General features: G+C 51.4%; 1 protein-coding gene across 6 annotated transcripts in view; it reads right to left on the bottom strand.

Moving 5' to 3' along the window:
* Positions 1-25,437, bottom strand: part of EVC (EvC ciliary complex subunit 1) — a 76,269-nt gene that overhangs the window by 13,598 nt on the left and 37,234 nt on the right. For 5 of the 6 annotated variants that reach the window (XM_045474596.1, XM_045474597.1, XM_045474598.1 and 2 more), the window contains 5 exons: positions 23,556-23,654; positions 14,972-15,184; positions 6,350-6,459; positions 2,487-2,697; positions 1,096-1,302 (listed from right to left, as the gene is read on the bottom strand). In XM_045474596.1, coding sequence (XP_045330552.1) covers positions 1,096-1,302; positions 2,487-2,697; positions 6,350-6,459; positions 14,972-15,184; positions 23,556-23,654 — 840 coding nt within the window. Of the gene's footprint in view, positions 1-1,095; positions 1,303-2,486; positions 2,698-6,349; positions 6,460-14,971; positions 15,185-23,555; positions 23,655-25,437 lie in introns of those variants that run through there. The other variant, XR_006711592.1, reaches the window with a different exon arrangement.

The raw sequence follows: 25,437 nt of genomic DNA, 5'->3' as shown, positions 1-25,437 counted from the left end.
GAAACTGAACACCTGTTCTTTCTCGTAGCGGTGTGTGTGGGGAGCACTCCTCCCCTATCCTGACTCAGGCTCCCTTTGGGAAGGGATGCCACGTTCACGTTTCACTGCGATTTGATGCTGCGAGCATCTATGGGGGAGGAGCTGTAGACTTTTACGGAAAGGAGGTGACCCTTCCCAACACCACAAACCGGGCCCAGCCCTGATGTCTGGATGGCGGGCAGCAGACATGAGCTATCTGGAACGAAGGGGGGTGTCTCAGCAACATGGGTCCCCTCTCTTTGCTGTGCATATAAGTACGGTGTCTGTAGCAAGCGGAGGTTTCTTGCCTTTCCTTATGGTCTAAGCCCGGGAGGCGGCCCCGGGGGAGGCAGAATGTGTCCACGCTGTGCGGGGAAGACTGGGGTCCAGTCCCACTCGGCCACTTCCTAAGCCTGGGAGTCTTTAACCATGTCCTTTGCCCGTGATAAACCTCAGTTTTCCCATCTGAACAAAGGGAAGGAAAGGATCCTTTCTGGGCAAGGTTGTGGGCAGAGCCTGCTGAGACGCGGCCGGCGAGGCAGGTAGACTTACGAGCACACCGCTGTCATCTTTCTCCCTAGGGCTCGTGGTCGGGGTCGGTTCAAGCAGGACCCCCCCGCCCACCCAAGCCGAGCTGGTTTTAGCTGCACTCAGCTGTCAGGGTCAACTCTGCAAGGCCTCGTGTCCACTGAGGCAGCCAGAGGCAGGAGAGGCTCACGCCTGTCTCTCTCTGGGAGAGGCTGTCTCCGGATCCTGTGTCTGCCACGGACCGGCCGGGCAGCTCTGGCTGAGCCCACGTCCCTCTCAGAGCTACTGGAAGGGCCGGGCCAGTGCTCAGAATAACGTTACAGGCGGGAAACCCCGCCGTCCCGTGGGGGAGGCGATTCCCGCTCGTGGAGGAGGAAGAGGGGGCTCGGAGAAGCCAGGTGATTTCTGCCAGGCCCGAGGCTGCTGGACAGGGCACCGCGGGGCCGGTGTCCCAGGCTGCTGCCCCGTCCACACCCTTCCCCCTGCCTGCCCAGCCCACCCCAGTCCCTCTTGCCTCCCGGGGCCCCGGGGCCGGGGGTTGGCTCGCACCTTGAAGTCGTCCCAGTCCTTGGCCCGGCTCTTGGTGGCCGCGTTCCGCGCGTGGGCCAGCAGGGCCTGCCCGATGGCTCTCTCCGTGTGCTCCTGCAGGAGCCGCCCCACCTCCTGGGCCTCGGCCAGGAGCTGCTGCTGGAGCTGCAGCCGCGTCTGCTGCGCCTCGTCCTCCAGCCTGCTGGCCTCCTCCACGACTCGCGCCTCCTGGAAGGGACGGGAGAGGGAGGAGCCCACGCTGCACAGAAGCCGCGGCCAGGGCCAGGACTGGGATGTGGGCTGGCCCAGCCCAGGGCCCCAGGAGGGGTGGGGGAGGGACTGAGAAGGGGCAGAAAGTGGGGACCTCTGGGCTCACAAAGCCAACGATGGGTGAGCCGGGGCGTCTGTTCAAGAGTCCCCCAAGCATTTATTGAGCACCAACGGTGTGCCCAGTGCCCCTTGTGGCCCCTCACACGTACAAGAACTTCCTCATTCTTCCAAAATACTGTGAGGCCTGAACGCTAGGAGTGACGGGGACACAGAGGCTCAGAGACACTAAGTAACTTTGTAAAAGTCACACAGCAGACCTACGTTCTGTAGCTAGATCTGAGTCTGAGCACAGTCCGGGACATCATGGAAGCCAGGGCAGGGTCCTGGGACTGCCCTTCGTTATGGGAATGGGAATTAGAGAAGGAGGGGAGGGGAGTCAGAAGGAGGAGGGCCAGTCCTGCCTGCTTCCCGCTGCACGCTCCTGGGGAGAGTGAAAGTCACTGTGAGCTCGTCCCCCACTAATGGTCAAAATGCCAGCTGCTCCAGGGGCGCCTGGGTGGCGCAGTCGGTGAAGCGTCCGACTTCAGCCAGGTCACGATCTCGCGGTCCGTGAGTTCGAGCCCCGCGTCGGGCTCTGGGCTGATGGCTCAGAGCCTGGAGCCTGTTTCCGATTCTGTGTCTCCCTCTCTCTCTGCCCCTCCCCCGTTCATGCTCTGTCTCTCTCTGTCCCAAAAATAAATAAAAACGTTGAAAAAAAAAATTAAAAAAAAAAAATGCCAGCTGCTCCAATAGCTCGGTGACTCCATGAGCCCTGCAGTCAGCCTGCTTGGGTTGAGATCCCAGCCCGGCAATTTCCAAATCCTTTCTTCCCATTTGTTGAAACAGAGAAGCCCCTTTCTCCCAGCACCCTGATGGCAACTGTACGTATCTGTTTTGTGATTCCATCCGCATGTTTAGCACAATTCTCGATATGGCATGCACTAAAGCCCTCGGGCACACGGGGCGCCCCCACGGGAGGCTGCCATCCTCCCACCCCCCCTGCAACAATAGGCGTGGCGGGATCTGGGCTCCGGCAAACACGGCCGAACCCGGACCCGGCACGGCCTGGCTGGGACGGGTAGGGCCCGACATGCCGATCTTACCAAGGCTCTGAGCAGCTGCCACTGATGCTCGTCCAGACACTGGGAGGAGCCCTGCTCAAGGGCGTGCTGCTCGCGCAGTTCCTGGAGAAGACTCTTCTTCCCGGCAAGTCTCATGTGAGTCAGGGTGGTGATGGCGCTGCCCCGGAGAGCCAGCCTCCGCAGGGCTGAGCACAGCAGCAGGTCGTGTCCCTGTAGGATGTACCACGTGGACCTTTGAGGAAAGCAGGCAGGGGGCTGGGGGTCAGTGCTGTTGGCTTCACTGAGGGTGACGGTTAACTTTGCCAGCTGGAATGTTCACAAGGTGCCTGGACATCTAACCAAACATTATTCTGGGTGTTTCTGGATAAGATGAACATTTGGATCAGTGGGCTGTGTAAAGCAGACCACCCTTTCTAATGTGGGTGGGCCTTACCCAATCAGTGGAAATCCTGAAGATCAGAAAAGGCTGACCCTTCTGTGGGTTGCATTGGCCTAGAACATGGGTTTGGTTTTTTTTTTTCCTGCCTTTGGACTTGAACTGAGATACCAGCTCTTCTGGGGTGTCAAGTCTTCAGACTCAGGAGTGAAAATATACCATGGTCTCTCCTGGGTCTGCAGCTTGCCAACTGCAGATCTTGGGACCTCTCGGTCTACATATATTTCTCTGGTTGGTTCTGTGTCTCTGGACGACCCTAATACATTGAACTACCAAGAAATGCCTCAAGTAATCATGCTCCACGGGGAGTCCCTCCAGAAGGAGGGAGGTTGGAATTATCCGATCTCATGTTGCCTATTCTCCATTTGACATGGGTATTCTCACCTATATTCAGTCATTTGTTCTTTGATTCGTGTTTTCAACTTTATCACATCCTGCCCCAAGTTTCTGATGCATTTATGCAGCTTTCTTCAGTACACATCCACATGAATTACTTACATTAATTTTCCAAACCAACACATCCCAAACTGAAATTGTGGGCTGTTTCTGAGTTCCCATCTCAATGACTCAAGTGAAAAATGATGGTCTACCAGACAGGCCCAGCGTTTGGTATTTTCTGACAGCCTGAAAAGCTGAACAGAGTGGGGGCAGTCAGCCTACCAAGGAGGAGAGACCAGGCAAACACTCCAGGCTTTTCAGCTGGGGGCTCTTGTCCTAAGAGTAAGGAATCATCCCTCACGGAGGCTTAATTTTGAATCCGCTAAGTTCAAAACTGGGGTAGCAGACCTGCCACTATGGGAAATCCCTGCTAGAAGTAAGATAAATCCTCTCTGGAGGAAGATCCCATCATTCAAAATCTTAAATTATCTCTTAAGTTATCAAAATTATCTTAAATTATCAAAATGTTAAATTTTGAGCAACAGCATCTAGCATCCGATGAAAATAATCAGACTTGCAAACAGATACGAACTGACCAAAAATAAAGAGAAAAAACAGACAATAGAAACATACCCAAAAGATACTGGCTGTTGGGTTAATCAGACAAAACCTTCACAACAATTATGATGAATATGTGTAATAAATAAGTGAAGAGTTTCAAGAAACAACTGAAAGCTGTGAAAAGAATCAAATGGAAATTCTAGAACTGAAAAACAGTAGATGGACTTAACAGCAGATAAGACATTGTTTAAGAGAGCGTTAGCTCAAAATATGTGTCTAGAACTGAACCACAGAGAACAAAAGAATGAAAAATAAAGGACACTATGTAAGATGTATGTGAGATAAGGCAAAAAGTTCTAATAAAATGTAGAAGCAGAGCCCCAGAAAAGTAGGGGAAGAACAGGCAAAAGGAATATTTAAAGATATAATGGCTGAGAATGTTCAAAAACTGATGAAAGACTGCAAATCAGAGAAGGCTTAAGAAGCACTATAGATTTATTACACAAACAAGAAATGCCCACAAAAATCACATGCATGGTTAGATATATCATAATACACCAATGAAAACCAAAGAACAAAAGGAAATCTTAAAAGCAGCCAGAAATTATTGAAATCAGAAGACAAAAGATTATCTTTAAAAGTATTTAGAAAAAGAAAAACCAAATTAGGATTCTATACCCACTGAAAACATTCCTCAAAAATGAAGATGAGATAGACCTTTTCAGACAAGCAAAACCTAAGAGAATTTGTCACCAGCAGATCTGAAATAAAGACACAGGAAACAATCAAGAGCAACTGAAACAGTAAATATGTGAGCAAATCTAAAGAAATACTGACTGTTGGGGTGCCTGGGTGGCTCAGTTGGTTGGGTGACCAAGTTTGGCTCAGGTCATGATCTCGCAGTTTGTGAGTTCAAGCCCCGCGTCAGGCTCTGTGCTGATAGCTCGGAGCCTGGAGCCTGCTTCGGATTCTGGGTCTCCCTCTCTCTCTGCCCCTCCCCTGCTCATGCTCTGTCTCTCTCTGTCTCAAAAATAAATAAATCATTAAAAAAAAAAGAAATACTGACTGCATAAAACAATAATTATAATATCTCACAGGCTTGAAAATAGATAGAGAAGTAAAATACCCACTAACAAAAGCATAATCTATGAGGGAGGAATAAATGGAATTAAGGTGTTCTAAGGTGTCACACTGCCCAGAAGAAGGAATATATTAATGTACATCAGATTTTGGCACAGCAAAAATCTAAAAATGTTTAACCATTAAAAGCACAGTAAAAGAATACATAACTAACATGCCAAAAGAGAGATAAATTAAGGGGCGCCTGGGTGGCGCAGTCGGTTAAGCGTCCGACTTCAGCCAGGTCACGATCTCGCGGTCCGTGAGTTCGAGCCCCGCGTCAGGCTCTGGGCTGATGGCTCAGAGCCTGGAGCCTGTTTCCGATTCTGTGTCTCCCTCTCTCTCTGCCCCTCCCCTGTTCATGCTCTGTCTCTCTCTGTCTCAAAAATAAATAAACGTTAAAAAAAATTTAAAAAAAAAAAAAGAGATAAATTAAAATGATTAATAACAATAATAATAATAATAACACCTAATCCAAAGGAAGGCAAGAAAGGAGAGAGAAAGGAACATAGAGCAGGGAGAACAAACAAAATAAATAGTAAGGTGACAGATTAAAAATCCAAATATATCAGCATTAAGATTTACATTAAATATAAATGGACCAAATATTAGTATACTTAAAAGACACAGGTTTTCAGGCTAGGCAAATCTTGCAGTTGCCCCCTATTATCTTAGCAGGGCTCACAGAATTTTCCTGTGTGTTGTCATCTCCTTCCCCTGTATTATCCAATACGATAGTTATCCCCCTACTTCTGGATGTATACACAAACTAGTTTCCTGGAAAAGGCTGGCAACTAGAAAAAATAGTTGTATCAGAATAATTATTCTCATAGAAAACAAGGAAAAATAAATATTTGAGTAAGATGAAAATATGGTATTACACTAATAGCTACAGAAAAACAGACTAGGATATACATTTATTAATAAATTGAAAGTGATGGAAAGTGGGCACAAAGAGGTTTTTTTTTTTTTTAAGTGATGGAAACGTTCTAAATTTTGATCATGGTCATAGGTGCAGAACTCTTGTCAATTTACCAAAAATCACTGAATTGTACACTTAAAATAATGTATGTGAATTATACCTCCAAAAAAAGTGTTTAAAATGTTCCTATCAAAGACAGCTCTACAAAGTAGGTGTGATTAGCCCATTTTATAGGTGAGGAAATTGAGGGCAAGAAACGGTAAGTCATTAGCCCAGAACATTTCTGACTCCACGCCTTTATCCGTGGCACCCTGTCACTCTCTTCCACATTTACATGTACAGTTTGGCTGGTGTCCAAACCACACGGTAAGAATGGCAGGGGACGGTTAACTTGTCCACTTTGCAGATGAGAACACTAAAGCTAGCATAGATCACACAGGCCCCCACCCTGCAGAAAGCTGTACTCACTCTTCACTGAGGCCACCAAATCGGCCCAAGACTTGGTGGACGATGCTCTCGTGGCCATCTCGCAGGTGCGTCTGCAGCACGGTGGACAGGGTCCACTCCTCCATCCACACCTAGGCCCAGCACAGAGGAACAGGGGTCAACTCACAGCCACTTCACCCATCACTGCTTTGTTGGAACATGCCTTTTGTTTCTTGTCTCAAAGATCCTTTTCTCCCCTGATTTCATTAAAAATTCCCCTCACCGTTCCTTCTAGAGATTTTTAAAGTTTCTTATTTGCATTTAAATCTTAAAGCTAATTTAACATTCATTTTCTGTGGTTTGAAGAAGGGATCCAATTTTTTTTTTTCTGCATAAATGGATACTAATTGTGCCAGCACCATTTATTACCTAATTTGTCTTTTTATGACTGGTCTGTCGTGCCACCTCGTCTTACATAGTTTCCACACACACACAAATGTCATTCTAGGCTCTCTGTTTTGTTATGAGTCTGTCTTTATTTCCGCATCAATACCACATTGCTTTAATTGCTGTTGCTTACAGCAAGACTTCATAGCCAGGGAGGTCCTCCCATATTCTTACACAAAACTGTCTTAACTATTCCCGGTTGTTTTCCCTCTCCTATGAATTTTAGCATCAGTTTATCAAGTTTGGGGAAAAAAGCTTTTTGGATTTTCTTGTAGCTGAACTGAATTTATAGATTAATTTGGAGCGGATGACCGTCTTCCCAAGATCGAGTTTTCCCATTCAAGAACACGGCATTTCTTCTCAGTCTTACTTTAAGCCTCCAATGACATTTGATAAACTTCTCCATTAAGCTTTTATACACATTGGTCAGATATATTTTTAGGGACCCTATGGCTTTTATTTGGAAGGGGATCCTTATTTATGTTATCACTGGGTGCTGCTGGTATGTGAGAAACGTACTGGTTTGGGATGCTGGTTTTGTATCTGGTAAGCTTACTGAGCAATCTGAATAGTTGTAATTGTTTGCAGATTCTTTGGGCTTCTCAGTGGAGACAGTCACGGGGTGCCTGAGTGGCTCAGTCAGTTAGGCATCGAACTTCAGCTCAGGTCATAATCTCACAGTTTGTGAGTTTGAGCCCTGCATTGGGCTCTCTGCTGTTAGCACAGAGCCCACTTCGAATCCTCTGTCCCCCTCTCCCTCTGCCCCTTTCTCTCCCTCCCTCTCTCTCAAATACACATTTAAAAAAACTTCAATGGAGACAGTCATATCATCCACAAAAACCTACATAGGAGCCACACAGGTCATCGATTGTGTTGTTTAGATCTTTTTTTTATGGCCTGATTTGTCATCTGATCAGTCTATCATGTTCTGTGAGATGAGGTGTTAGAATATTCCATCATGATTTCCATCTGTTCATTTTTCCTTTTAATTCAGCCAAATTTTGCCTAATGCATTTTCCTGAGGAATTGTTTCTTTTACGTTATATAATGACCCTCTTTATCCCTCAAGAATGCTTTCTGCCTAATGTAGAGCTTGTCAACTTTCTCTTGGTTGGTATTTGCCTGGTATATAACTTTTGGTGTCATGATGCTGTAGGTGAATCTCATAATGTCATGTAGCGTGGGGAAGGTTTCTCTGCAACTTGCACGAATGTGTTACTATTCATTGTGACCGATGGCATACTTGGACTTATTTCTACCATCTTGTGGTTTCTAGTTGCCATTTAATTTCCTTTGCACTGTTCACCCCCTCCCCTTCTATTGGCCTTTTAATGGGACTGACGGAGCAGTCTCCAGGAGCACGGCTGCGGTTAACGAGCTGGGTTATGGCTCAGTGCATGGAGGGAGAAGGTGCACCATGGGGACATGGGAGACATCTCAGGTGGAGGGTGTTAGGCCTGACTGTAGGATTTAGGCTTTGGAGGGTTCAAGGTAGTGGAGCCTTGTTCTGGATTGGGTGCTGTTGAAAGGGGTCATGCAGTGATGGGGCATCTCTAAGTCCTTCCTAAAAGGAGGGCAATCTGGGGTCCCCGGGTGGCTTGGTGGGTTAAGCGTCTGACTTTGGCTCAGGTCATGATCTCACGGTTCATGGGTTCCAGCCCCGCATCGGGCTCTGTGCTGACAGCTCAGAGCCTGGAGCCTGCTTCAGATTCTGTGTCTCCCTTTCTCTCTGCCCTCCCCCGCTCACACTCTGTCTCTGTCTCTCTCAAAAATGAATAAACGTTAAAAAAAATTTTTTTAGAAGGAGGACAATGCTGTCATTGCAGAAGAAGCAGCCCTCAGTCATCTCAGCCAGGACAGGGGCACGGTTGGTCATTTCTGTGGCTCCGGCAATGTTCACGTGTTACCTTGCGTTCAGACACGCTTACGAGCTGGTCTCACTTTGTCCCCATTCTTCCCAGTCACAGAGTGGCCTTGTCCAATGTTGATGTTCTGTGACGTGGTTCAATAGGAGACCCAGGCCCGTGGGTCCCAGGCGGCTCCTGCGTGTGAGGGGCTAGTCCTGTCTCTCTCACGTGGGGAGACTTCATCCCGACCTTACACACTTAACCTGTCAGTACAAAGCTCAACCTCCCTTCCTCCAGAATAGGACAAATGCAATTCCGCTGTTCCATCCTATTTTCTAAACTCCTTGTTTTTGAACCATTGATGTTCCTTTTGTCGATATTCTTATTTCCTTTTCTCTACTGCTTTCAAAGTTGTGTATCGTATACCTATTCCTTTTGTGGATTTAATTTTTTTAACAAACATTCCTGACTCCACAAACCTAAGCAGTATTTTCTTGACCTTAGAATTCATGTCTGCCACCAGTTCTGGAAGTCTCTTATTCACTATCGCTTTGAGCACTTACTTTCCTTCATTCTCTCCATCCTCTCTTTCTAGAATCCCATGAGAAAGCTCCTGTGGGACATTATCCTTCTGGTGCCCATGTCCCTCAGTCCCTGTCCTATGTCCCCTCTCTGCCCTGCATTCTGGACCTCATTCTCGCATCTATCTTCTAACATTTCACACCCTGCCCCGTCAGCCGTGTTGAATCTGCCACTTAACTGACTCATCTGTTAAATATCTGCTTCCATCACTAGAATTTTCATTCATAAAAGTATATGCTTTTTTTCATCTGTTGTCTTTTTTCCCTGCGTCCTGTTTTAACAGCTAGTAATTCCTTCTGCTAAGGTTTTTTATTGTTTTAAACATACATCCTTTATAAGAGCTCCTTTTTTATAAAATTATTTTAATGTTTCTTTTTGAGAGACAGAATGCGAGCAGGGGAGGGGCCGAGGGGGAGAGGGAGAGAGAGAGAGAGAGAGAGAGAGAGAGAGAGAGAGAATCCGAAGCAGGCTCTAGCCTCCGTGAGCTAGAGTGCTGACCCTCGTCACTGCTACAGGTAATTTTGTGGCTTTGGACAAGTTTACTCTCTGTTTCAAACGTTTATTTACTAATAGAGAAAGGGGAAAGGAGCCAGCAGTCAGGACATGCCCGGTACATGCTAAGGGTTTTGTAGTGCCCTCCCACAAACAGGGTGGGCTTCCAGGCAGGGGGGTTCTAAAGCTAGCACCTCAGGCAAATGATGTCGTGCAGAGGGAGGGGAGCACTGCCGTTTTAAAAAACACAGTCGGAGTGGCGCCTGGGTGGCGCAGTCGGTTAAGCGTCCGACTTCAGCCAGGTCACGATCTCGCGGTCCGTGGGTTCGAGCCCCGCATCAGGCTCTGGGCTGATGGCTCAGAGCCTGGAGCCTGTTTCCGATTCTGTGTCTCCCTCTCTCTCTGCCCCTCCCCCGTTCATGCTCTGTCTCTCTCTGTCCCCCAAAAAATAAATAAAAACGTTGGAAAAAAAATTAAAAATAAAAAACACAGTCGGGGTAGGTCTCATTGTGAGGGTGGCCTCGTGTGAGGGTGACATGGGAACAAAGACTTCCCGCAGACACAGCAAGGCAAGAGCAGGCCCGTCAGCTGGAGGAGAAGAAGGCCAGTGTGGCCGGAGCAAAATGAGCCGGGGGTCGGGTGGGGTGGGGAAATGAGCAGGTCACAGGGAAGCCAGGTCCTGACATGCAGGGCCTCGTAGGGCACTGTGAGGACACCGGCTTTACACACGAAATGAGAAGCCACTGGGGGTTTGGAGCACAGAAGTGACACAACGTGACAGTGTCTTTTAGCAAACCTGACGTGCTGGAGATTGTAAGATGCACAATCATTTTAAGTATCGCTAAGGGAAAAAAAAAAATCGCTGCAAATTAAATTACGATGCATCGCAACTTCCAGGCTGCGAAAGCACGTTTAAAATGTGCATCTTAAAAATTAGTGTCATGTGGTATGTTTTTAAAGTATCACTCTGGCCGGGGGTTGAGACTAGATCCCAGCGGGGGAAGGCGGTTTCAGGGGGACCAGGGGGCCGGCCGTCTTGGTGATCTGACAAGACGTGTGGTGGCTACGACCAGGCGCGAGAGCAGGGGTGGCGAAAGTGGCTCCGCTCTGGACTAGACAGAAGGCAGAGTCAGTTGGATGTGGGGTGTGCTAAAGAAGGGTGAGTCGTGGGGCGCCTGGGTGGCTCAGTCGGTTAAGCGTCCGCCTTCGGCTCAGGTCACGATCTCACGGTCCGTGAGTTCGAGCCCTGCGTCGGGCTCTGGGCTGATGGCTCAGAGCCTGGAGCCTGTTTCGGATTCTGTGTCTGCCTCTCTCTCTGCCCCTCCCCCATTCATGCTCTGTCTCTGTCTCAAAAATAAATAAACATTAAAAAAAAAAAAAAAAAAAGAAGAAGGGTGAGTCGAGGCAACCCCAAGGGTCTTGGTCCGGTTGACTGGAAGGATAGAGGAAGGACAGAGAAGAGTGTGGATGGAGAGGGTTCGCAGGAAGACAGGGGGCAGTTCTGTTTCGGGCATGCGACATTGCACATGCCTACGAATCACACGTACAGAGATCTCAGGCAGAGAGCTGGGCTGGGACACATTGCAAGCTGGAAACACAAATGAGCGAGTTGCTGACCTCAGCCCCACCACCACGAGGAACAGAATCCTGCCGAGGACTGTGTAAGTGAGCTTGGATGCGATCCCCTCCCAGCCGCGCCCCTGGAGGAGACTCAGCCACAGCCTTGATTGCAGCCATGAGACCCCAGGCAGGGGACTCCGTGTCCAGACTCCACCACTGAGGCGGCAGAAGCGAGAGAGCCAAGCAGCGGTTTCAAGGAGGAGGGGAGAGCCCAACTCCAGAGAACAGGAGCTCTCGATATGGAAAGCGGGAGACAGCGCGGACGGAGCCCAGGTGCTGTGGCTGAGTGCGGCAGGAGAGGCCGGGAGCTCAGCACAGGCGGGGGCAGGTGTGGTGGCCAGGTGATGGAAACCCGCCAGGGGTGGGGTGGAGAGGGTGCGGGCAGAGTGGGAGGTGGCACCAGGACTCAAAGCCTGCTGGACCGACTGCAACGCGGTGTCCCTTACAGCGGTAAGTGCTACGGGGTGTGCGACTGCCACATTCCTTGTCAAAGCTGCGAACTCCGTGGTGGCCTATTATTCTCCTACTTCTGCTGTTTGCGCTGCAAACTTCGTAACTTGAAACAACACAAACTCATGATCTTATAGTTCTGGAGGCCAGAAGTCCAAAATGGGGCTCAAGGGGCTAAAATCAAGGTGTCAGCAGGCTTCCACACCTTCTGGAAGCTCCAGGGCAACATCCATTTCCCTGCCCTTTCCAGCTGCTGGAGGCCACCTGCATTCCTTGGTAAGTAGCTGCTTCTTCAATCCTCAATCCGGCGATGGCTGGCTGAGACTTTCTCTAACCAACCACATCACTCTGACTCTCCTGCACCCCCACCCCCTGCCCCACCACTCCCTTGTAAGGACCCTGGATAGTCCAGAATTGCCCTATCTCAAGATCCAAAACTTAATCATTTTTGCCAAGTCCCTCTTGCCATGTGAAGTCACATGATCACAGCTGTTGGGAATTAGGATGGGGGTTCCTCTGGGGGGGGGAGGGACATAACCCAGCGGACTGGGGAGAAGCCCAGAAACCGACATTAGAACACATTACATTTTGAGAACCACTATGCTACAACCTGTTCCAATTGGGTAATCGACAGATTCCATATTATTTAACAACTTCCTGGAGTCCTAAGACACGAAATCACCGAGGCCCTTTGGGTAGAAGACAATTTCACAGCCTGGGTGTGCGTTTCATTTTCCATGAATAGTTTGTTGGTGCTTTTCTTCTTACCACTACATATTCACCTGAATCACAGAAAGCTCATCTGTCACTTTGATCGTCAAGGAGGAAATATAGCAAGCGAAAGTGCACACAGACCTCTAAGTATCTTGTGGAGATTGACTGCAATTAAACGACCAGTCAGTCAATTAACTGTGACATATACTCATGGGGAAAACGGTCTTGGGTCATACTTATCCAATCAGCTGATGAGGTCAGTAACTATCCTGCTTGCTTCTTCATGCAAAACTCCTGAAACACTGCTACACAAGCCGAGGAAAATACACATGCACGCGAATACTCCCAGAGCAAATAAATAGGAATTAATGACCAGATGCTATGCGCTGTCTACGATTTGCTTCAGATAACTTAAGACTCATAACTAGAGAGTTTCCGATGCATCGTGGATGCGGATGTAATAATTTATCGGAAATGAAATTCTGGATCTTTTTTCGATGTCAATATCATTAAGTAATGAAACAGACGCTGTGTGAAAGGTCTTATCTTGCATTATCTCACAGCAGCCCTATTGGGTATTTGATCCCAATTTTTCACACCGAAGCAGAGATTCTGAGACATTTAGCAAGTTGTGCAAAATCCCAGAGCCGTGAGGAGTCAGCTAACCGGCCAAGGTCACCCAGCCCATTAACGGGTTGCGCTGACTCAAACCCAGGCATCCAGCTTCCAAGGTTAGGAGCCCGTCTGCATTTAAGGAGCCTTCATCAGGGGCACGTTAGACTCACCTGGCGATCTTGTCCCCGTCCCTCCCCAGAGACTGTAAATGAAGCGGCCTGGGCCCAGAATTGCTATGAACCTACCGATTCAGCTTCACGTACATCCCTAAGGTGAGCCTGTGATAATTTCCAAGGCCGCCCTGTTGTTGTTGGTAATGCAGCAAACTTTTCCTGAGCCCTTGCTGTGTCCCACCCCCTGGGCTTTCCATAAGGGAGTGTAAAAGTGAAAAGCAGCAGTGCTGTCCTTCCGGAGCTTAGAGCCAAAGGCAGGAGACAGTAACCAATGAAAAGAAAGCATGATGCAGCTGACAGAGGACTGAGATAAACTAGAAGGAAGTCCAATAGCAAACTAGGTCTTGTGCTGCCCTGCGGCTCTGAGTGGCCATGTGTTTGCATGATGCTTCCTCTTACTTACTTGGTACTTTGGACAGCTCCAGTCAGCTGCTTTGGAAAACCTGCGTTCCTTTCATCAGCCCAGTGCTCTTTGGTAATGATGGGTGTACTTGGACTTGGGAGACCCATCGTAAAGAGATGGTGGGGGGGGAGGGGTTGTTTCTTATAACAAGCACGGGGTGGGGGGCAGTCCGAGGCTGGGACAGTGACGCACACCCTCTGTCCCTACCATCCTGAGCAGCCTCCATTCTCCTGCCTCTGAGTCAAAGGAAGGCTGGGCCACCCCAGGCCTGCTGCACATGCTCTGGGCAGGAAGAATGGGGAGTCCTGAAGAAGGCGATTTCTCCAAGCAACACTTGGCTTTTGTATTAGGTATTGGGAAAGGGAAGCTCTTTGCAGGGACCACACTTTGAGGCCAAGACTATGTGACTCGGCCACTGCTAGATACCCGGATATTGAACACATTAGTTTTAGAGCCTCTCGCGTGCAGGAAGGCCAGGGAGAGAAAGGACACGCAGGTGTCTGTCACACTTGGAAATTCCCCCTTTATCGGACACATGTTAGTTGTTCTTTAATAAAATTAATGTCTATTCGCTTCCTATTGCGGCTGTCACACATTCCCACAAATTCTGTGGTTTAAAACAACACAAAATCATGACCTTACAGTTCTGGAGGCTCCGGGGTTGGGTGGGGGGGGGATCCACACCCAGCCTTTTCCAGCCTCCAGAGGCGACTGCATCGCTGGGTGCGTGGCCACATCATGCCGACCTCTGCTCAGGTCACTACTTTTCATTCTCCGTCTCTGACCCTCCTTCTCCCCTCTTACAAGGACCCTGCGATTACACTGGGGCCACCTGGTGACTCCACCTGGAGAATCTCCCCATTTCAACACCCTTAATAGAATCACTCCGGCAAGGTCCCTTCTGCCGTGTTAAGTGACGCGTTCACGGGTTCTGGGGATTAGGATGTGGACGTCTTTGAGGGCCATTATTCTATCTACCACATTTATACGTGGTTTTAATATTGAAACAGACTTGTACTGAAAAGCGGGAATTCTATGTGTATCGCAGCCTCCCCCCATGACCAAGTCCACTCCCTTATAAGCCACCTTCCGGCCTCCCGTCGTTCTAGAGAACAGGCATTGCTGCCCTTTCCTGATGGATCAGCCGGAGACATTATCTAGTGACTTCTCAGCCTCTGCTCTCCTCTCCGGCCCACCCTGGCGGCCGGGGGCTGGCAAGCACAATCTCGGTACCGTGCCCAACATGGGCACTAGGGGACGCTCCATGGACGAAATCTCTCAAAACATGCGGATTCCAGACCTGGTTTTACAAAATACCCACCTGCTTGTCTTGCTCCAGGAGATCTTGGAAAAGTTCCCACTGCTGTTTCCGGAAGCGATCGGACTTCCCCAGCTGCCAGGCTGTGTTCTCCTGGACCTCCTGCCTCAAGTTCTCACAGTCTGCCTGGGACAGGCCAGTCATTCCTGGGAGCGTCTGAAGGAACAGGACGTCCACAAACTTCTGGAACGTTTCCATGGTGCTGCGGTACAGCTCCTGAAGCCGAGAGCCACATGATGGAGTTATAAGTCGTGGTCTCACTCTGGGCAGGGCCGTGGGCTTCCCACAAGACAGAGAGCAAACCCAGCGGAGGGAGCTCTCAAGCCACAGACACACACACACACACACACACACACACACACACACACACACACAGGAAACACCTGCTGCCTTCCAGCCCGTTCACCCCGACCCAGTCCTGCCCTCTGCCCCACAGGCCCTGACTCTCTGGTGACCCCTCTGAACCTCCCTCCAGATTATTTTTACCACCCCTGGCCTCTCAGCCTCCCTCCACCCCCCACACTTAGGCCGGTTATTTGCATAAGCCACAGATCTTATTATAATTCCAGCTCAAATAACCTGGAACCCCTCTCTTCCGGTCGCTATCAGGGTCACCTAGCAGGGCTGCTGGGAGGTCCTGCCCCACTTTCCACCCTTATGTTCCCTTCAGCCCACCTCGCCCACTCCAGTCTTTTCCCAAAAATGTATTTCTTTAAATTGAGGCAAACCAAAAAACACATGTATGATAATATATTAAACACCTGTGATTCCACCACTCAGATTCTTTTTTTTGGTAGATTAAAAATACTAAAGTTTACAGGTGAAATTGGAATCCTTAATGTTCCTCCTGTCGTTCTTTTCCCCCTCCCTCCCAGCATCCTCAGAGACATCCATCCCCATGACCTCAACATCTCTCTTTCCAGCTTGGATTTCTACACCCTCACTACATATTATGTTCATAAATGTGGCTTTCATGTGCGTTATCCACATAAATGGCATCTTGTGGCATGTTTCATGACACAGAGGCTTTTTCAAGCCACTCCCCTTGTCCCAAATCCAAACACTTTCATTCCTGGAGTGGACTCCTCTTCATCCTGCAAAACCCCTGCAAAATAACCCCTTCTCTGTGAAGCACTCCCTGGGTGGCTCAGACTAACGTGGCTATCTCTGACCCTGGCTTCCCACAGCTCTTTGGTCAGCTGCCCAGGGCACTGAAACTACAATTTATTTGTCACCCCTCCCCCAAACCACAGTTCTCTGCAAGCGGGGGCCACATGATACTCAGATCGCACCAACATCTTGCGTCCTCCTGGACCAAACACCTGGGTTCAGTACCTGAATGTATCACGCACGGACGTGATGTCCAATGCCCATTCTGCAATCTCTGCCTAGGAACTCCCCACACATGTCCCAAAACTCAAGTTGCGGTCTCCTCTTCGGGGAAGGCCTTCCTGACTGCAGGGTTTGATTGGACTCAGTGTGATTTAGGCTGAACACCTCCTTCCTTCTGGGGTTCTGGAACCTCGGTGCAGACCAGGTAAACAGCACCCATGTGACTGACCCCCCCCCTCAAAATCCTTGGACTCCTAAGCTCAGGAGAGCTCCCCTGGTGACACCAATCCACACAGGTTATCACACTGCAGGGGTGGAATTATGCACAGCTCCGCTGGGAGAGGATTCTGGAAGCCTGCTCTCGGTTTCTTCTGGACTTGGCTCGCCCCGTGCACCTGTTCCCTTCGCCGATTCTGCTTTGAATGTCTTCACTGAAATTTAGCATAAGTGAGTTCTGTGCTGAATCTTACAAGTCCTCCCACCAAATGATCAAACCTGAGCATGGTTTGGGGGGCACCAAAGAGGAACCCTTCCTCTGCTGCCCCTCTGGCACCTGCCTCCCTTTGTGGTCACTGGCTGTGTCATTGTCCTTCTCAAGGACGAGACCAGGAAGTTTCTTAACAGTCTTGTCTTACTACCTAAGCATCTGTAGGGCCTGACATAGCGCCTGGCACACAGCAGGTAAAACGCTATAACTGCTAATAATTATGAATTCCTACCATATACCAGGGGATGCCATGAACACTCTTCTTGTATAATCTCTTTCAATCCTGGTAACAGTGCAATGGTGATGTTCTATTATAACTACCATTATTTCAGATGAGGAAACTAAGGCACTGATCAGGAAAGTAACCGGACATGGTTTGTAGAGAGTGGGTCCTGGCCACTGGACGGTCGGACTCGTGCTCATAACCAGTATGCTACAAGGAGAGCATACTCTCTTTTTGAAAGAAAAATAAACATTCTCAGCACCTGGAATGGTGTACCTAGGTCATACCTGGTGTGTTCAATGAATAGAAGTTAAATTGAATTGAAGTCGGTGTTAATTAAACCCAATGAATGTCCTGCTTTAAGGAGCTCATAGCCAAGCTGGAGTTTGTTCAGAATACAGTGATCACGACGGGGGCATAAGTGACCCACAGCCTTTCGAAGGTTTAGAGAGGCTACCGATAATGGACAAACAGCTCATTTGGACCAGTCCTCCCTCTGAGAATGAATGAAAAACAAAGCTGGACAAAAGGCTTATTAAACGATCATGAAAGTCCCAAGAGCCAACAAGACAGCGAGGAGAACACGAGCAGAGGTCGTGAAGAAGGCACAGTCAGAGAAGCGTGCCCAGCTCTGGGGCTGTGCTTAGCCATGGGGAGCGGGTCCATCCAGGGGAGACAGCTGAGCACCCGACAGGACTTCTGATGGCCACCAGCTCAAAAGGGAGCTCATGGCTCCCCAGGGGTGGGTCCTGCATGCTTAGCGTCAGAACCCAAAAAGCTCCGCCATGAATGCAATGGAAGGGAACAGGCTCTGACTGGTTTAAACAGCTGCAGCCCAGAGTCAGTTCATGGGGGTGGCCCAGGACATTTCAGGCCCTGACCTCAAATTAAGGTCACCTTGAGCCCCAGAGGCCCAGTCATCTGGCAGAAGCAAAGGCAAATCCTCTTTGGAGGACATAACTGTATGCCTGAAAATACTTTCACAAATAAATGTACACGTCTGGAATAAGGCATATAATAAAAAAACAAAGAGGCACACAAGGAGATAAGACAACATCACCAAAGACCCCACAGGCAACAGCCATCAAAAACAAGCCCTCAGGTACCCCCGGGGGCGTAATTATAGGACGGGGACTTTAAAGTACTGATGCTCGCTATAGCGCGAAATTAAAAGCCACTCCTGAGCCTCGAAGCAAAGAGCTGGCCATGTGGCATCAGCACATCCTCCGGCGGGGCTGGGGCTTGAGGTCAGGCAGGTCCGCGTGGCTGAGCCCCGGTAAACTGCGGACCACGGCACAGGCGGGCTTCCGCGGCCGGCCACACGCAGCGCGTGATGCCGCGAGGGGTCAGTGCCGTCCACACTCGGTGGGAAAGGACACCTGAAAGGGTCGGGATGGGAGCCCTGGATTCTGCCCCACGTGCTGACTGTGCTCTGCATGCTTGTGCCGGAATAAACCGTAACCGTGGGCAGAACAGCTTTCCGTGGAGTCCTTCTCGAGGACTTGGGGACCCCCAAACTTGCATTTGGTGTCAGGCTTGAGGGTGTCTGGGGATTCCTCCCGAACGCTCCCTGGGCGCCTAGAATGGTCACTGCTGCCTTCTTTGAGGACAGTTTCATTTTTGCTTTTATTTTCTTCAGCCCTGACTCTCGGGGGGAGACTCGGAAGCTGAGAGAGGGCTCAGGCTGGGCAGGCTGCCGTCCTACCGCACTCCTCAGCAGACCCAGCACGGGTGGGACAGTCCGGAGTGAGATCCAAATCAACAAGTAGGTCGACGCGGCACCCTGGAAGGGGACGGTGGCAGCCCAGCCGTGTGCCCATCACTACCAGGACGACTCTGGGCTCGTTCCAGCCGTCTCTCCACAAAGCACCAAGACGTGTTCTTCAGCGGCCACTGTCTCAGTCTCACCGAGAATGTGCCATTTGTTTAAAGGCCGAGCAATGGTGAGAATTTAGAAACATGCGCTTTTCTCTGCAGCCTGAGAACCCTCAGGTGGTCATCGAATTTATCGCACAGCCTCCGTGCCTGTCACATCATGATCGACGTCCTGCCCAGAGAGGGGAGATGACGACTCCCGGTGCCTGGGTCTGCGGAAGAGCCAGCCAGACCGCAAGGCACATCATGTCCTGCGTATGTTCTGTGCTCACACAGCCTCCCGGGCAGGCAGTGATGATGACCGCGGTCGCGATAATATGTTTTGAATGCTCACCATGGGCCTGACGAATGTGCGAGCTTGTTTAAGCCTCTGAATAGCTAGTCCTGTGGAGAAAGCTTATTATTCCCGTCGGAACAAAGGAGATGAGATGCTGACCATCAAAACAGAGCCCGACCCAGACTTCTCGCCGCCCCCACCCGCGCCATCCCAGTGCAGGCCCCCATGGTCTCCTGCCCGGACCACCGCAATGCGTCCCCAGGTCCCCGCCTCCACCTCTGCCCCCCCACAGTGCCTTCCCTGCACAGAAGCCAGAGGGATCCTCACAAAACATGAGCCAAGTCACTTCCCTACTCAAAACATGCCAGTGGCTTCCCGTGCCGCTCCGATGTCAGTGCAGATGTCTTCAGATGGATTGCAGGGCCCTGCGGGTGGAGGCTGTGCGACCTCGGCCCACGTCCCGCTCCTCTGCCCTCCCGCGGCGGCCGCATTGGCCCCCGTGCTGCTGCTGGATCCCCGAGCTTGTCGCTGGCCCCGGAGCTTTGCAAAGATGAGCACTTTATTTATTTGGTTTGCAGCTGACTAAGTTGCACAAAACAGGGCTCAGTAATACTGAATGAAAAGGAACGAACAAACTCCCCCACGAGTCAGCAAGGAAGCCAGATTCACACTCTGCGGCAAGAGCTGTGCTCCTCAGCCTGGGGCCTGAGACCCCCTGCTCAGTGTGCTCAGCAGTCGGGTAGCCAGGAGGTATTTACTGAGCACCTACTGTGTGCTGGGCCCTAGGCCCCAGCCCTGCTCTCCTGCTGCCACAATGGTCGATAACGTTCTCCGTCTCCGTTCTGCAGACGAGGAGGTGAGCTCAGAGAGGTGAAGGCTCTTGCCCGAGGTCACCCAGCGAGGAATGGCTCTGCCAGCATTTAACTGGCTCAATCAGCTTCTCTCTACTCCACCTGAGGGCTTCAACCTCTCCTTCCGGAAATACCAGAAAAGCAGTTCCCAATAGCCAAAGGCAACGATTTCCACAATGAAGGAACATAAAAGAAACCAAAGTTATCTGGAACCAAAGGGTTCAACATGAGCTGACAAAAAGAGTCTGAGGGGGCACCCGGGTGGCTCAGTCAGTTAACCGTCTGACTCTTGATTTCGGCTCAGGTCATGATGTCACAGTTCCAGAGACTGAGCCCCGTGTCGGGCTCTGTGCTGAGAGCACGGAGCCTGCTTGGGATTCTCAATCTGTCTCTCTCTCTCTGCCCCTCCCCCACTCACTCTCGCTCACTCTCTCTCAAAATGAATAAATAAATAAACATTAAAAACCATGGATCCGAGGAAACACGGCTGGACTAACTCTGGGAGACAAGCTGGCACAGGACTTTGGTTACGTCCTTGACAAGCAGCTACGCAGGTGCACGGAGTCAAGCGCCTTCTTGTGCCGTGCGTCTCCAAGGACCGCCTCACGAGGCACAGAGGCCAGCAGGTATCACGCCTGGTTCGCACCGGACAGCCTCTCCTGATGCTAGAATAAAGGGGGTCTTTGATCGCAGCCCGAGCTCTCACAGGCCCGGCAACCAGACCCAAGCGCAGGAAAACCAAATGCATAACATCGTAAGGACGCCACTGGAGGGATGGGGCTGTGGTCACTTCGGTGTCACCACAGACCTCTATTGAAGCGAATGTAATTCTGGCAGCCACGGAGACTGGCCAGGCACTTCCCTATGCGCTGCCCGTTCCTCCGGCAGCAACGACCGGCGGGCGTTTCGTCCTTGCTTTATGGAGAAGGAAAGTGGGTTCGGTTGAAAGATCTTCGCCTCCAGTCCCAGCTCAAGAGAGGGAGTGTCAGCCTGCCGGGGGGGGGGGTCGGGGGCCGTGGGGCGGGGCATTCAGAGCAGCTGCCCCACGAGTGTGAGCTCACTGGACCACCCCACCCCCTCCAAGACAGCGGTTCTCAAACTCTGCCGCATCGGAATGTCGTTGGGATGGAGGAAACCGAGGCACAAGTCAGACAAGCTGTTCCTGATCACGTAACTGGCGAACAGCCTGGCTGGGATTAGAACCCAGGCCGTCTGGCTCCACAGCCAGGATGTCACTACTGCACGGCCCCCACACTGAGCAACATGCTTCGTGGCAAGAACATCAGCACCGAAGGTAGAAGGACTTCTTTTAAATCCTGTCTTCACTACTCGTTGACTCTAGAACCTGAGCAGGACGGTGGGGCCAGCACAGGGAGGCTGTGTGACCAACGCAAGTCACACAGCATTGTTAGCATCCAGGGCGGGCCTGGGACTCAGCTTTCTCACTCCCCGCGCAGGGATCTGAGTCCTGACAAGGTTGTTCGTTTCCTGCCTGGGGGGTCTGGGACTTTGACTAATTGAATCCCACCCTGCACATTTTTCGAGAGAACCCTTCCCAGCTCCACATCTGCATAGGAAGGAAAATGCAGTTTTCACCACACAGGTTTCTCATTTGGATTAAGTGATCAAATACTCAGAAAGCACTTAAGACAGTAGCTTGCCTGGAACAAAGATCGGCTTCTGTATCAGTTTCCTGTGGCCGCCATAGCAAAATCCCATAAACCATGTGACTTTAAACAACAGAAACGGATTCTCTCACGGCTGTGAAGGCAGAAGGCAGAGACCAAGATGTCGGGCAGCACTTGGAGGGCAGCACTCCCTCCAAAGGCTCTACAGGAGGGTCCTTGCCACCTCCTCCAGCTCTGGTGGCCCCCGGTGCTCCAGGCGTGTGGCTGCCTCGCTCAGCATTTGCCATCATCTTCATGTGGCCTTCTCCCTTCTCATGAGGACGCCCGTCATTGGATCCAGGGCCCCTCTAAGTCACTATGGTCTCATCTCAACCAATTACATCTTCAAAGACCCTATTGCCAAACAAGGTCACATTCGGAGATTCCAGGGGAACTTGAAATTTGGGGGGATGCTGTTATGAATAGGATTGTGTCCCCCAAGTTCAAACACAGAAGCCCTAACCCCAATGTGACTGCACCTGGAGATGGCCCTCAAGGAGATACCGCAGGTTAAGTGGGGTTATAAGAGATGCCCTCAGCTGACAGGGCTGATGTCCTAACACGAGGAAGACACCAGAGTACTCTTTCTCGCCATGAGCACAGAGGAAAGGCCAAGTGAGGACACAGCGAGAAGGCGGCCACCTGCAAACCAGGAAGAGGGTCCTCAACAGAACCCAACCACGCCCCCACCTTGATCTTGGACTTCTGGCCCCCAAAACGGTATATATGATGATATATAGACATCCTCTGTTTAAGCTCGCCTGTCTGGGGCACTTTGTTACGGCAGCTGAACTGACTCATACAGACCCTATTCACCCAGTATAGCTGCCACGACGGTGAGGGTTTGCACTTCCCGCCTTCACACGTTTTTCTGGGCCTGGGATGTCCCCCCAACTCCTCGTCCCCAGGGCCTGTCTCCTCCCTTAAGGCTTGGCTCAGGCATCACTTCCTGCAGACAGTTGTCTTCGACCTGGCCTGAACCCCAGGGCATCCCTCATGCCCCCTCCCTGTACCTGAAAGCGGGATGTTACAAGGGGAGCCAGCCCCGAGGGGGTGTGTCCCAGATGCCCGCGGCTGCCTCAGGGTCCCCCCCAACCCCCCGTGTATTCGGTGTTCACGCCACTCCCAAGAAGAAGGGCTGTCATTGTTCCCATAGCCCAGGCGGGGAAACAGGGAACCAGAGAGGCCCAGGGAAGTCTGGAGGCCACACAGTGAGGAAAGGGAAGAGCCAGGACGCCGACCCAGGCACTTTGGGTCTGGCGTCGACCCTTCACGCACTACCTATCACGATGGCACTTGTCAACTTCCTTTGCGACGACACGTCTGCATTTCTGCCTTTCCAGCAGCTCAGGGTGTGTACCCGAGGCAGGCGCTCTGTGTCTCAGTGATCACCATATCCCCGGGAGCCCCTGTCACTCCGGAGGGCGCGTGCGCACGCCTGTTCTCCCAAAGCCAGCCCTCCAGGCAAGCGGGGATCCCCCCCCACCCGCTCCTCCGGAACTGCATGATGTTGTCCAGTGAGAAAGGGGCGGGGGGGTGCCGGCACTCCAAGCCAGGCCTCGCACTCCCTCCTCATCAAGGCTCTACCCTGACGACACCCACAAAAGCCGGCCTACTTTCCATCCTGGGTGAACTCACTTCCAAAGGCCGTTGCCTCTAGGGACATTTGGAAGAAAGAGCCCTGAGCTCCACAGAAAACAGACGATTTTCTGGTATATGAGGTGGGGAGGGACCCATGGCGGGCGTGTGCCCAGCCAGAGGGCCGGGGCTGGACCCAAACCTGCATCTCTGGGGCCCTGGGCTGGAGGATGTGAGATTCCCACGCACACGCAGATCCTAAGGGTTCTCTGAAGGTCCCTCCGTGATGCCACATACCTGGCAGAGCACAGCCATGGCCTCGGTGGTCCTGACGTCCTCCTGTTCCTCCAGGTAACTCTGGGCCAACCTCTGTCTCTCCAGGACTTCATGAAAAGCCTGTGAGTAAAACAGGGGCTGAATCAATCCCACGAGACAATGCTGATTTTTTTTTCTAGAAAAAAGGACCCCTGCCTCTCAGATCTGAAGGATATCCATCCCTGATTTATATACAAGGAGGGGCACCTGGGGGGCTCAGTCAGTTAAGCGTCTGACTTCGGCTCAGGTCATGATCTCGAGGTTCGTGAGTTCGAGCCCACATTGGGCTCTCCATTGTCGGCGCAGAGCCTGCTTGGGATTCTCTCTCTCCCTCTCTCTCTTCTCCTCCCCTGCCCCACCTCAAATAAATAAACCAACTTCAAAAAATGTATATACGTGAAACCAGAGACACAGGGATATCACGTGGCTGCAGTTTGCAAATTTGGTCGCCTGGCCACAAGCCACCCAGACATCATTCTGTGACTAAACTGCTGGGGACAACCACCCAGGCTCTGGGAGACCACCCAGTGGAGCCCACCGCCTGGCAGGGCCGGTCCAGACAGGCCATGAGAGGTCAGTGTGGTCAGTGACCAGCCAGGCTCACCCTGACCACGTGGCTGGGCACCGCCCTGAGGAGCCCAGAGAAGGGCAGGGAGCAGACACAGGGGTGCATCAGGGGGTCCCAGACACGATCAGGGAGGCATGGCAGGTCATAGCGACAGAGGGAAAGATTCCTCTCAGGGAGGGTCCACAGGGGAAAACTCCTTGTGTGCACTGAGTCTTTAAGGACAAGGAAGTTTCCCTGGAAGACGGGGAACCCACGCTACTGGGGTTCTAGGAGCCCTGCAGCTGGGACCAGGCGGTACGAATCTGTCCGGCCCTGGTGGGGGCGCGGAGCGGGAGCTGGGCTGAGAGGGAGGGGCAGGGACCAGAAAAAGAAAGGACACTGGGTCTGGGTGAGAGTTGCATTCATTCATTCATCTGTTCATTCACTCCTTTATTCACGTAATTATCTGTTTTCTCATTCACTTGTGTATTCATCTAACCTTTTACACACTCATCCAACCTGTTCTTCCCACACCCATGTCTCCTGAGCACCAGCGTGTGCCTGGCCTGGGCTGAGGTCCTGGGCAGCCTGTGCCATGCGATGTTGGCAGAGGGGCCAGTACAATCGTAGCCTCTCTCATTCTTTAAAATTTTTTTTAATGTTGATGTATTTTTGAGACAGAGAGAGAGACAGAGCATGAACAGGGGGAGGGCCAGAGAGAGAGGGGGACCCAGAATCCGAAGCAGGTTCCAGGCTCCGAGCTGTCGGCACAGAGCCCGACACGGGGCTCGAACTCATGGACCGCGAGATCATGACCTGAGCCGAAGTCGGATGCTTAACCGACTGAGCCACCCAGGCGCCCCAGCCTCTCTCACTCTTATTTCTGATGCATCTTCCCGAGGACAGAAACAGCCCCCGCCCCACTTTACTGCCTGGAAGGGGCCTGGGAGGAGGCTCCTTGAGGAAGGGGGCAGCTGGACCTTAAAGGGACCTCAAGGCCTCTCCTCTGTTCTCGGGGGTCTCCTCTCCTGGCTCCTCACTGGGGAGCTGCCGCTTCCCTCAAGGTGCCCCTGGGGGGGGGGTGGTGCGTGCCTGTGACCACGTGGGTCACTGTCCCTCGATCCCCCTGGCAACACCGAGATGAGGTCCACCACAGGCCAATGCAGAGCAGAAGGGACCAGACAAGCAGTCTCGCTGGACCCTGACAACCCACGAGGTAGGTGCCATTACTCCCAGTGTGCAGATGAGGAAGCTGAGGGCTGGGGGGTGAGCGATGCATCCAAGGTCACTTGGCCCCCTAGCAGCAGAGTCGGTGTT

Source organism: Leopardus geoffroyi, chromosome B1 (assembly GCF_018350155.1).
Source record: "Leopardus geoffroyi isolate Oge1 chromosome B1, O.geoffroyi_Oge1_pat1.0, whole genome shotgun sequence".
Lineage (NCBI taxonomy): Eukaryota > Metazoa > Chordata > Mammalia > Carnivora > Felidae > Leopardus > Leopardus geoffroyi.
The sequence above is the reverse complement of the archived record's forward strand: the minus strand, read 5'-3'. Positions and strand labels throughout refer to the sequence as shown.